The sequence below is a fragment of the Scyliorhinus canicula genome, chromosome 8, assembly GCF_902713615.1.
Source record: "Scyliorhinus canicula chromosome 8, sScyCan1.1, whole genome shotgun sequence".
Classification (NCBI taxonomy): Eukaryota; Metazoa; Chordata; class Chondrichthyes; order Carcharhiniformes; family Scyliorhinidae; genus Scyliorhinus; species Scyliorhinus canicula.
The window spans coordinates 5,444,750-5,457,620 of record NC_052153.1 but is presented as its reverse complement, the minus strand read 5'-3'; the positions used below and the strand labels follow the sequence as shown (position 1 = coordinate 5,457,620).

Below are 12,871 nucleotides of genomic sequence, written 5' to 3'. Positions count from 1 at the left end.
GAGGTACTCACATAGATTACACACAGGGCCAGAAATGACCACCATTCAATCCTTACACACAGCTCAGCGATTCAAAGATTGAAGGCGTTATGACTCGCTGCTCCGCATGGAGATCACGGTGTCCCGTCAGTGTTTATTGAGAAATTGTTTAATTAATTGATTGACTTATTGGCACATGTACCGAAGTACAGTGAAGAGTATTTTTCTGCGGCCAAGGGAACATACACAGTACGTACACAGCAGACAAAAAGAATAATATAACAGATAAAAGAAAAGGTGTGGGTGAGAGAGCTGGCAGAGATTCACCATGCTCCGGCACCACCCTGGAATCTGATTAAGCACAGACTTCTACCGTCCATCCATTCTAATAGGTCCTCCTCATACTGCTGTTTTTCTCTGTGTGAGTATTTTATCTGTGGGTGCAACTTTAAGTATTTCTCCTTGCCCACCCCCCCTGGTTCCGAGGACATAGCAACAAGGAGCAGGCCAATCAGCCCCTCGGGCCTATCCCCCCATTCAATCTGATCACGTTTGATCTGCAACCTAACTCCATAATCCGACCTCTGCCTCATATCCGTAATGGCTGTGTTTGCTGCCAGTGCTGGGCATGTACAGTTGTACTGTTTTACATCGTTATAAGTCATTGCCAGCAACAGACCAGGCCGTGGCTGCCATGATAGGCAAACATGCAGCTAATGAACACATAGAATAGGACACGACCAATGAGCAGTCGGGACACTCAGGGGTGGGATCTCACTATAAAAGGGATGAGGCACTCACATCCCGCCTCTTTCCACAGACCAACATCTACAGAGTGAGACAGGGTGTACCCTCAGTATCACCCCCCCCAGTACGTGGTTTAGAGCAAGGCTGGTTCAGTTAGACTGAGTTACTACATTTAGATTAGCAGAGAGTCGAACTCATTGAGAACTGAGCTAATAGTTCAATAAAACACATTGACCTCACTTCAAAGTCTGGAGTATCTTTTACTCAAAACTGCATCAAGTGGCAGCTTGTGTTTTCAAAATGACCTAACACAACAGTGGCCAGAAGCAAAGATGGCGCTGCTCAAATCACCATGGATACGTCCTCAGTGGCTTGCTATATCTCACTGAGTTTGTTTGTAACCCTGTCCTGTGAACAAATAAAAAACGTTTTACTCCTAGAAACGGCGCAGAAACAGTAAACAATGTAAGGGCAGCACGGTAGCACAGTGGTTAGCACAGTTGCTTCACTGCTCCAGGGTCCCGTGTTCGATTCCCGGCTTGGGTCACTGTCTTTGCGGACTCTGCACGTTCCCCCCGTGTCTGCGTGGGTTTCCTCCGGGTGCTCCGGTTTCCTCCCGCAGTCCAAAGATGTGCAGGTTAGGTGGATTGGCCATGATAAATTGCCCTTAGTGTCCAAAACTGCCCTTAGTGTTGGGTGGGGTTACTGGGTTATGGGGATAGGGTGGAGGTGTGGGCTTGGGTAGGGTGCTCTTTCCAAGAGACAGTGCAGACGTGATGGGCTGAATGGCCTCCTTCTGCACTCTAAGTTCTATGGTTCTATGAATATGTTGGCAGACGGTGGATGTGCGTGGTAACGTCATTGAGACTGTGCAGAGGGTTCGGCCAGGCTTGGCACAGCAGAATGACCATTGGATTTCAGCGCATGTTCGGACTAATATGGATGGCCGGCTTACGTTGGCAGGAGACATTGTGATCCTTAAATTATTAATTTTATTTTTATTTTTTTAAATTTAGAGTATCCAATTCTTTTTTCCCAATTAAGGGGCAATTTAACGTAGCCAAATCCGTCAATTTCAGTATTAAAATTAACTGTTGATCTCACATCAATTGCCATTTCCAGAACAAAATTCTAAATTTCTATCAACCATTGGCTCTTTTTTTTACATTTTAGAGTACCCAATTCATTCTTTTTCCAATTAAGGGGCAATTTAGCATGGCCAATCCACCTAGCCTGCACATCTTTGGGTTGTGGGGGCGAAACCCACACAAACACGGGGAGAATGTGCAAACTCCACACGGACAGTGACCCAGGGCCGGGATCCTACCTGGGACCTCGGCGCCATGAGGCATCAGGGCTAACCCACTGCGCACCGTGCTGCCCTCCATTGGCTCTTTTGACGATCCTGTTTAATGGAAAGCACAATATTACTCAGTGAAAATACTCAGAGTGTGGCTGAAGGCACAGCTGTAGTAAACTAGTGGCACGTTTGTTAGCAACACAGTTTAATAATATTTGTGGGGTGGGGAAGGGGTAGTTGATGATCTGTTTTATTAAATCATGGGTTTTACAATAAAATAATTGCACACAGCCAATGGACAACCTTTACCATTGAATCTAAAATATTCCGCTTAACACGGAACTCATCTCACATAGTAAATGCTAACTCAAACAATACATTTCATGCAAGGATAACACAGTGACTCTTTATAAAATACATCATTGTTGTTAACATCAAGTCGATCAACAGTAATAGTCATTTGGTAGCGCAGAACCTGCGTGTTGCTGAAAAAAAAATACATTTCTGCTGAAGCTTTTCATCTTGTACTCATCAGAGCATTCACAAGAGCAACAATGTCAGGGAAATCGATACATCATGCTGAATGAGAAGCGGGTGCATGATTGGTTGGAAACTGATTGGCACTCTCTTCCCATACAGAATCGCTTCTCGACAGCGCCTATTTGTTAATTTCCCTTACATTGTCTTCTTGCTAATGTCCTGCTTGGTGCCAGATGAAAAGCTTCTACAAAAGAATCTTTTTTTTCAGCAATACATCAATATTGTTAACATAAAAGCAAAAAAAAAAGAGAACTGGACAACTTCATAATTTTGCGAGACATTATTTCTCTCTTCCCTTTTGTGTGCTGGTGATTGGCTGCCAGGCGGCCAACAGCCGGTATGAATAAAACAAAACAAAAAATAGAATCTCTCTCTTGGCCCCTCGGGAATTGTCGGCAGGTTGCTCTCAGGTAATGACCGTGGGTCCCCTCCTGCCTGTCCGATCGTGAATCTGAGATAGCTTCAGGGCAATGGCGATAAGTGGACCCAGCACCACCTGAGGAAAGAAGACAGAAGCCACAGCTGAATGGGGTCCTTCCCAAAAGGTGCACCTCCACCCCTTTAGTCATAGGAACAGAACAAGCCTACTCAGCCCCTCCAGCCTTTCAATTAGATCATGGCTGATCTGCATCTTAACTCTAGTTGCTTGAATTTGATCCATAATTCCGGGGGGAGGGGGGGAGGGAGTTCCAGATTTCCTCTCCCCCGGGGTGACTTCGCTCTGATTTTAAGGTTCTGCCCCCTTGTTCTGCACTGCCCCCCCCCCCCCCCCCCCGTCCCACCCACTCTAGTCCCTCTTTGTCCACTCCATCTATTCTATGAAACAATTTAAACCTCTCAATCCTCTGTACTCAAAGGAATACCATCCCAGCCTATTGCTAGCAGTCCTCATAATTGAACACTCAGCCCTGGATTGTTCCGGTGGACGTACCCAATATCCTCGGCCATTACCTCTTCCCGTTCACACCAAGAGGGTGCCTCCAATACTGATCTGAAAGTAATGGTTTAGGGAGGGATTTGAAGCGCGTGGGCTCAGCGCAGCTGAAGGCATGGCCACCGCTAGCCGGGCGATGGAAGGGCGGAATCCAGGAGAAATTGGAGGGACGCAGAGATCTCAGTGGATTGCTGGGGCCAGTGGAGATTACAGAGAGAGGGAGAGGGCAAGGGTGGGGGGGGCAGATTTGAAAACAGGTATTCAAAGTTTAAATCTGATGTTTGTCAGGCTGGGAGACAGACAATTCAGGTCAGTAGGTACAGAGGTGATGGGTGAAAGGGGCTCGGTGTGAGTTAGGACATGGGGTAGCAGAGTTGATTAACGAAACGCCAATTATTCTTTTTGGACATTTGGTATGTAAACCTCAACGGGGCTCCTCATAGCTCCAGGATCTCAGGTTCGATTCCCGGCTTGGGTCACTGACTGTGCGGAGTCTGCACGTTCTTCCCGTGTCTGCGTGGGTTTCCTCCGGGTGCTCCGGTTTCCTCCCCCAAGTCCCGAAAGATGTGCTGTTAGGTGAATTGGACATTCTGAATTCTCCCTCTGTGTACCCGAACAGACGCCGGAATGAGGCGACTAGGGGCTTTTCACAGTAGCTTCATTGCAGTGTTAATGTAAGCCTACTTGTGACAAAGATTATTATTACTTCAAATGATCATTTGCTGTAATAATAATCTTTATTATTGTCACAAGTAGGCTTACATTAACACAACAATTAAGTTACTGTGAAAAGCCCCTAGTCGCCACATTCCGACGCCTGTTCAGGTACACAGAGGGAGAATTCAGAATGTCCAATTCAACTAACTGCACATCTTTCGGGACATGTGGGAGGAAACCGGAGCACCCGGAGGAAACCCACGCAGACACGGGGAGAACGTGCAGACGCTGCACAGACAGTGACCCAAGCCGGGAATCGAACCTGGGACCCTGGCACTGTGAAGCAACAGTGCTAACCGCTGTGTGTGAATCGACACTTGTTCAGAATTCTACAGCTCAAACTAATAACTTTGATTAATTAGAGGTGGGCTTTTCACAGATTTGAAAACACAGATTAGCAATAGAATCGGCAGCACAGTTGGTCTCGACAGTGCCTTCCTCGGGTTACGTGGTGGTACTGTCTGGGCCGCAGACTGCTGGAGGAGAACAGGGACGTTTGGGACAGCTTACCCTCCCAACGTTCACTGCCACCCACCTCTTTCTCCTACTCTGCCATACGACAAACCCACCAGTGAGTCTCCGGAAACCTGGGCACAGAGTGAACAATGTGCTCAGTGAGTAAATAAAGGAAAGAAAGAAATACATTCATATGGCACCTTTCGCAACATCTCAAAGCAAGTTGCAGCCAATAGAGCGCTTTGTTTTTGAAGTGTGGTCACTGCTGTAATGTAGGAAACGCGGCGGCCAAATTGTGCACAGCAAGCTCCCAAAGACATCAGCGTGATAATGACCAGAAGATCAACTTTTACTGTTTGTTGATGGAGTGACACAATACGAGGGGCTGGTTTAGCTCACTGAGCTAAATCGCTGGCTTTTAAAGCAGACCAAGCAGGCCAGCAGCACGGTTCGATTCCCGTACCAGCCTCCCCGGACAGACGCTGCAATGTGGCAACTAGGGGCTTTTCACAGTAACTTCATTGAAGCCTACTCGTGACAATAAGCGTTTTTCATTTCAGATCTCTCCTGCTCTTCTTTGAATAGAGGCTATCAAATGAGTGAATGAAAATCCCTTACTGTCACAAGTAGGCTTCAAATGAAGCTACTGTGAAAAGACCCTCGTCGCCACATTCTGGTGCCTGTTCGGGGAGGCTGGTACGGGAACTGAACCCGCGCTGCTGGCCTTGGTCTGCTTTACAAGCCAGCTAATAATAATAATCTTTATTATTGTCACAAGTAGGCTTACACTAACACTGCAATGAAGTTACTGTGAAAATCCCTGGCTATTTAGCCCACTGTGCTAAAAGATGGTATCTTTTAACGTGGCATTTGAAAGATGGCACCTCCGACAGTGCAGCACCCCCCCCCCCCCCCCCCCCCCCCCCCCCCACCCAGGAACGGCAGGCATCATGTGCTCAAGTCTTGGTTTGTGAATATAATCTGTAATCTTCTGAATCAGGGGCGAGCAAGCTGCCCACTGAGATACGGAGGGCTGGGATTCTGCGTCACTTCACGTCGGCGGAATCCTCCTATCAATCTGCTTTGAGAGTTTTGGCAGCAGTAACAGGGCAGAATGAGAGCGGAGAATCTCGCCCTGAGAATCCCTGAGAATGGTTCCCTCAAGCCGCTGTGGGAGGTACCGATTACTGATATCAGCAGGCTGCTTAATAACATGGAGCGTGATCGCAGAACTACAAACAAGTTTCAAATGAACAATGGGAAAGTGGAAGTGAAGCTTCCTGTAAATGCTATTTCCCATTTAGTCGCGAAGAGAGAAATGCCTGTATGGCAAGATCTATCAGAAACATGAGTTGTCAATAAGAAGTTATATCAGCTGCTGCTCACACTCCCTTCTGAGTTGGAAGGTTGTGAGTTCAAACACCGATCCAGAGCACAGAAATGAGCTCTGACTCTCGGAGCACAGCACTGATGGAGTGCTGCATTGTCAGCACTGCTGTCTTTAGAAGAGATGGTCAATCAAAGCCCATTAATGTAGGTGTCAAGGACTCCATTTGGAAGCAGAGCAGGCCTCAGTGCCCAGGCCAATGTTTATCCCTCCACTAACATCACTAAAAAACAGATTATTTGGTTGTTGCCATATCACTTGTGGGATCTTACTGTGCACATTCTGCTCTGTATTACTCTGTATTAGTCAGATAGTAAGCTCTCATTCTGCTGCTCTGTATTACTGTTCTGTATTACTCAGATAGTAAGCTCTCATTCTGCTGCTCTGTATTACTGTATTACTGCTCTGTATTACTCAGATAGTAAGCTCTCATTCTGCTGCTCTGTATTACTGTTCTGTATTACTGTTCTGTATTACTCAGATAGTAAGCTCTCATTCTGCTGCTTTGTATTACTGTATTACTGTTCTGTATTACTCTGTATTACTCAGATAGTAAGCTTTCATTCTTTGATTTTTTTTTAGAGTACCCAATTATTTTTTTCCCCAATTAAGGGGCAATTTAGCGTGGCCAATCCACCTACCCTGCACATCTTTGGGTTGTGGGGGTGAAACCCACGCAGACACGGGGAGAATGTGCAAACTCCACACGGACAGTGACCCGGGGCTGGGATTGAACCTGAGACCTCGGCGCCGTGAGGCAGCAGGGCTAACCTACTGCGCCATCATGGTGCCCGTAAGCTCTCATTCTGCTGCTCTTTATTACTCAGGCAACAATCATTTCCCATTGATGGCTGCGACCTTTAATACTGTCCCCACGAGGGCAACATATTTTTACGTTTGAGTTTCCACCTTGGGAATAATTTTTCTTTATTTGTTTACAGGATCTGGACTTCACTGGCTAGACCAGTATTTATTACCCATCCCCAAATGCCCCTTGAGAAGGTGGTGGTGAGCTGCCTTCTTGAGCTGCTGCAGTCCTTGTAGGTACACCCAACATGCTGTTAGGAAGGAATTCTGCCCAGGCTGTGTTTGAAATTGTGCTAAAATCCCAAAAATCTTTGAAGAAACAGCAGGAGGTCACATTTCTCTTTAACTATGCAAAATTATTCCTCGATATATATGAGTGGTGACCTGGTGCAGTTGATTCATAAATTGAAAATAGGTGTATCAGTAAAAAGGAGCACTTATAACAATATGTCCAGTCCTCTACCTCTGTAATCCAATCGCGAAGCACTGAAAATAGTTAAAACAAACTCTACTGAAACATATAATAGTTCAGGCAGTGCTCTGTAGTCAGCTTCATAGCAAATTAATTTCTTGACTGTCATGAAGGCCGGGATTCTCCCTTCTGGGGACTAAGTCCCCAAGCCGGCGGTAAAACCGGCACCAACCACTCCGGCGTCAACAGCCCCCGAAAGTGAGGAATTCTCCGCATTTTTGGGGGCTAGGTGGACGGCAGAGGGGTTGGCACCGCTCCAGCCAGCGGCGAAGGGACGGCACAAGTCCGCGCATGCGCAGATCGGTCGGCGTATTTCCGCAGATGCGCGGGGGGGTTCTCTCCTCCGCGCCGGGCCCCGGGCAATATGGCGGAGCCCTACAGGGGCCCGGCGTAGAAGAAAGAAATGGAACAAGCCCGCCCGCCGATCGGTCATGCCAGGCCGCCGTGGGCCCCCCCGGGGTTGGATACCCCCGCGCCCCCCCCCCCCCCCCGAGGACCGCCCACGCATACTCACCTGCCAGGTCCTGTCCCGCTGTGCGTGGGTAATTCACGCTGGTGGGACTGGGCAAAAATGGACGGCCGCTCGGCCCATCGGGGCCCGGAGAATCGCCGGGGACCGGTGTGGCAGGAATCCCACCCCCGCCCGAAAAATGGCGCCGGAGAATACGGCAGCCGGCGTCGAGGCAGCGGGGCGGGATTCGCGCCTCCCCCCGGGGATTCTCTGGGTGGTCGGAGAATCCAGCCCAAAGACTTTTGTAATGTACTTCCTAATCCCTGTTCACTATGGCAGCGGTTAGCACTGTTGCTTCATAGCACCAGGATCCCAGGTTCGATTCCCGGCTTGGGTCACTGTCGGTGCGGAGTCTGCACGTTCTCCCCGTGTGTGCGTGGGTTTCCTCCGGATGCTCCGGTTTCCTCCCGCAGTTCAAAGATGTGCAGGTTAGGTGGATTGGCCATGATAAATTGCCCTTAGTGTCCAAAAGGATTAGGGTTACTGGGTTATGGGGATAGAGTGGAGACGTGGGCTTAAGTAGGGTGCTCTTTCCAGGGGCTGGTGCAGGCTCGATGGGCCGAATGGCCTCCTTCTGCACTGTAAATTCTATGATAATGATTGAAGGCTATAAAGTCATTTACATTTTCCTTGTTGTGGGTTTGGCCTAATCCAAAGGAATTGAACCCTGGCTCGGAATAAAGCATCACAAAACACATGGGCGCAGATGGTTATGGAGCTTGCACTTTAACATTCCCTGATCTTTTAAGGCTGTGTTGGCTGATTCCCTCTGGATGGTGCTGATGTCACGAACAGGAACTTGTCTAACCCACTGTTGACATTTGCAAAATAATTACCAAGTTGTGGAAGTAAATTTAGAAATATTCTGGATCGTGCGTCAGCGTCGCCTCCTTGTGGCAGGACAAGTGTATGCGCAGCAATCAATCAGCAACTTAAGGTCAGACACCTTTCTCACCCGCAGAACACATGCAACTGAAACATTGTGAAAGTATCCTTCGAGTGCTATTCCCGAAGTTCCTCCTTTCCTCCAAATACCTTCCACAGACACGGCAGAGTCTGAAACCCTACCCCAGTGGCTTTCCATATGTGCGAGCCCGTACATTGAATGTTAGCTATTTGACTATGGAAGGCACAAGCTACTAGCAGGTTGGCTGAGCAGTAATTAGAGGGAGCATCCTTGGATGACCTCTCCCCCCCCCCCCCATCCTTAAGAGGGAGTCAAAGGTTAGTTGCAAATGTTGCACAAAATTAACTACACCAAATTAACAAGAGCTTGATTAACAAGAGTTCTGTTCGCTAGAAATTAGTAAATAATAACCTTAAAATCAGATTGTGGCAATTCAGGGGTAATGTTTGAAAAAACGTAAAGGGTAATCAATACCTGGAACTCTCTCCCCCGGCTGGGGGTCTATTCAAAATTTCAAAATGGAGATTTGTGTCAGGTAAGGAGCTTGGGGGCACGATTCTCTGCAAGGATTTCGGCCCAGCGAGGCCAGCAACGCTATTCAACGTCAATTGTGCCACTTAACGAGGCCCCACGGGCTTCATGCTGCAAAGCTCGCCAGCGGATTCATCAAGCCCGCGCTCGTCAGCTCCCCGCTAACAAGGTCGAGCAGCACTTACGCAGCACTTGCTCAGCCAACCCCACTCGACCCGAAGCCATGGTGCCGAGACGACCAGCCCCAAGGTTTGGAGACGCGGACCCGGGGAGGCTCCTAGATGTGGTAGAGGCCTGGAGGGATGTCCTGTCTCCCCCCCCCCCCCCACTCCCGAGGGTCCCGGGGGTGAGTCACAGGGACGCTCGGGCAGCGTGACCAGGAGGATTGGCTTCCAGTGCCACAAGTAGGTCAACCACATGCACCAGGCAGCATGGGTGAGTTGACAACCACTTCCCCCCCATCCCGAAACCCCTCACCGCCCCCAACGCAACCAGCCCCCCCACAACCCTCTGTCTGTACCCCAGCCCACCCTTCACCCCAACCCTCCCTTCACCACCAGCCACACCCCCCCCGCCCCCTCCACCACCGTGAACCATACGTGTGGCTAACGACGTCCTCTCTGTGTCTCCTCAGGAGAAGCTCTCCCATAATCTTCGGCACAGGGCCCAGACTGGCGGAGGGGTGCCGGACCCAGGAATCCTCACTGACTTCGAGGAACGGGCTCTGGAGGCTACGGGGGTGGCTGAAGACAGAGCGGCCATCAATGGGGGGAGCGGTTGGGGGGTGGGGGGGGGGGGCGGCACACCGCAGAGGTGTGCATCCACCGAGCTCCGGCCGGCTAGACTGTCGCACGTGAGTTGTTATTGCCATATAGCCTGACCCATCCCTCCCGCTGACCACTCTCCCACAGGTTCTCCAGCTGACGGAGCCGGCCCATCCGGGTGGCCCCCTCATCTGCCTCCCATGAGACCATCAGATGGAGTCAGAAAACGCCCAGGCGATAACGACAATCGGAGGTTTGCAGGATTCCAGATCCCAGCTGGACCCCATCCTGATGCTGAGACTCTGTTGGGAACTCAGTACATCAGGGGCGGAGCATCGCAAGTGGGCCGGACCATGTGGTGCCAACGACATTGCTGTTGTGTTATGCTTCTTTATGGAGCATAAGCTGCTTCCTTGATGTACGCACTGACAAAGGAAGGTTCAGACTTGGAGATAGGTTTAACACATTTATTGAACATTTAACAATTCTCCTACTTGAGTTCAACTCTCCTGCTAATCTAACTATAGTAACTCAGTCTAACTAACCAGTCTGCTCTAAGCCACGTGGTGGGTGTGATGCTTCTGATCTGCCCCTGTCCTTCTCTCTGAGTGCCGTTTGTGGAAAGAGAAAGAGCATGTGTGCCCTATCCTTTTATATGGGTAGCCCCCTTGTGGTAGTGTCACCTCTGGGTGTCTTGACTGCCTGTTGGTCGTGTCCTATTCTATGTGTTCATTAGCTGTATGTCTGCATGTCATAATGTCTCTGGTGCTCCCTCTAGTGTTTACTTAGTTGTAGTGTATTTACATTAACCCCTTGTGCATTTACAGTGATGCATGTCACTGGAATTGCGACTGCGCTTGGTGCAGGTCACAGTGATGCCGGTTTGGAGGGGGCGGACACTCGCAAACCGGCGCCAAACTGGTGCCAGCCCCGATTGTGGCATCGGAATGGATTCTCTGCCCGATCACTGATTACGATATCGGCGACGGGCAACGGAGAATCCCGCCTCCCATTTCCATTGCTCAACCTTTCGTAGCCAGGCCCTCAGCTTCCCGGGCCCGAGCTCTGGGATTCCATCCCTCGACCACCCTACCTGGCTACTCCCCTCTCTCCTCCTTTAAGAAACTCCTTAAACCTGCCGTTTTTTTGACCGAGCAGTTCGCCGCCAACTCTAAGTTTTGTTTGGTAATCCCTCCCGTTAAAAAGCTGAGGATGCTTACTCGGTTAAAGGTGTGGTGTAAGTGCGGCTTGTTGTTAGGTAGACAGCGGGAAGAGGTTCTTGGGCCTCAGCAAGTATGCGAGCAGGCTTCAGGAATGCTGGATAGGCCTCTGATTTTCCCTTCTCACCTGTGAGGAAATTTCCTTCACCTCACGGCCCAAACTGGTAACTAACTCTGTACGTGTGTCGGAGCCGCAGTTATTGAATTGCCACCAATTTGCCAGGATTTGCACCCTGCAGTCTGGCGTTTGAGTGAAGCAGCGGCCCGTAACCTTTTACAATGGAAACTCCAGGCCGATCCTTCTCTGCTCACCTCTCCCCCTTGTGATCTGAATTGTTTGTTACTTAACTCTTTCAAGACATTTTCTTTGGTGGCAAAGCAAGCATCTTGGAGTTGTAGAATGTCACAGCAGCGAGGGAGGCCATTTGGCCCATTCCATTTCACCTATGCCGGCTCTTTGAAAGAGCGATCCAGTTAGTCCCCACTCTCTCTCCCTGTTCTTTCCTCACAGCCCTGAATTTATTCCTTTATTATGACATGAAAATCGCTTACTGTCACAAGTAGGCTTCAAATGAAGTTACTGTGAAAAGCCCCTAGTCGCCACATTCCGGCGCCCGCTCGGGGAGGCCGTAACGGGAATTGAACCCGCGCTGCTGGCCTGCCTTGGTCTGCTTTACAGGCCAGCTATTTAGCCCACTGTGCTAAACCAGCCCCTGGCTAAGTATTTATCCAATACCCCTTTGAAGTTACCACATCTGCTTGCACCGCCAGTTCAGGCAGCGCATTCCAACTCACAACAACTCGTTGCGTAAATAACAACCCGTTCGCCTTGTCTCCCCTGATTCATTTGCTAAATATCTTAAATCCGTGTCCTCTGATTACTGACATCCAGGGGAGCCAGAATTCCGCACGTGATTCCAGTCCCCCAATCCTCGCTTTGGGTTCCGGTATTACTGAGTGTGATTACCGCAAAGCTGGACAGTGAGCTGATTGCAGATTCTCCGAACCCGACATGTCCAGGAATGCAGAGACGAGCTGATTCGGCACCGTGCTGGCACAGCATTTATCATCGCTGAGGGTGAAGCAGAGATCTTGGCCAGGAAGCCAAACTGCTCCTCGCTTACAAATTTCCTGGCACTGAGACCTGAACAGTTGTCGTCCTCCACCACAAGGAACATTCTTGGGAGCTGAGACTGTTTTATTGCCCTTATCTTTAAGGGGAACTGCCTTGGTGAGTAGGCAGGGTTGGGGTGGGGCAGGGGAGGGGGGGGGGGGGGGGGTAACGTTGGTGGTGCTTTGCTGTTATCTTAACCCACATCCCTGGACAGCACAATGGCACTGCTGCCTCACGCCGCCAACCCCGGTTCGATCCTGGAGTTCGCACGTTCTCCCCGTGTCAGTGTGGGTCTCACCCCCACAATCCAACGATGTGCAGGGTAGGTGGATTGGCCATGCTAAATTGGCCCTTAATTGGAAAAAATAATTGGGTACTCTAAATTTATTTGAAAAAATCTTAGGGGCTGGAGGTGGTTACAGAGATAGGGAGGATGGTAGGGGCTGGAGGAGGTTACAGAGATAGGGTGGATGGTAGGGGCAGGA

The 12,871-nt window shown here is 49.7% G+C and overlaps 1 protein-coding gene across 1 annotated transcript in view; it reads right to left on the bottom strand.

The window, feature by feature from the left end:
• Nucleotides 1–2,214: 2,214 nt before the first annotated feature.
• Nucleotides 2,215–12,871, bottom strand: part of pgm5 (phosphoglucomutase 5) — a 136,456-nt gene continuing 125,799 nt past the window's right edge. The window contains exon 11 of the mRNA XM_038804072.1: nucleotides 2,215–3,062. Within this exon, the coding sequence (XP_038660000.1) occupies nucleotides 2,973–3,062 (90 nt within the window). The 3' untranslated portion in view covers nucleotides 2,215–2,972. The remainder of the gene's footprint in view (nucleotides 3,063–12,871) is intronic.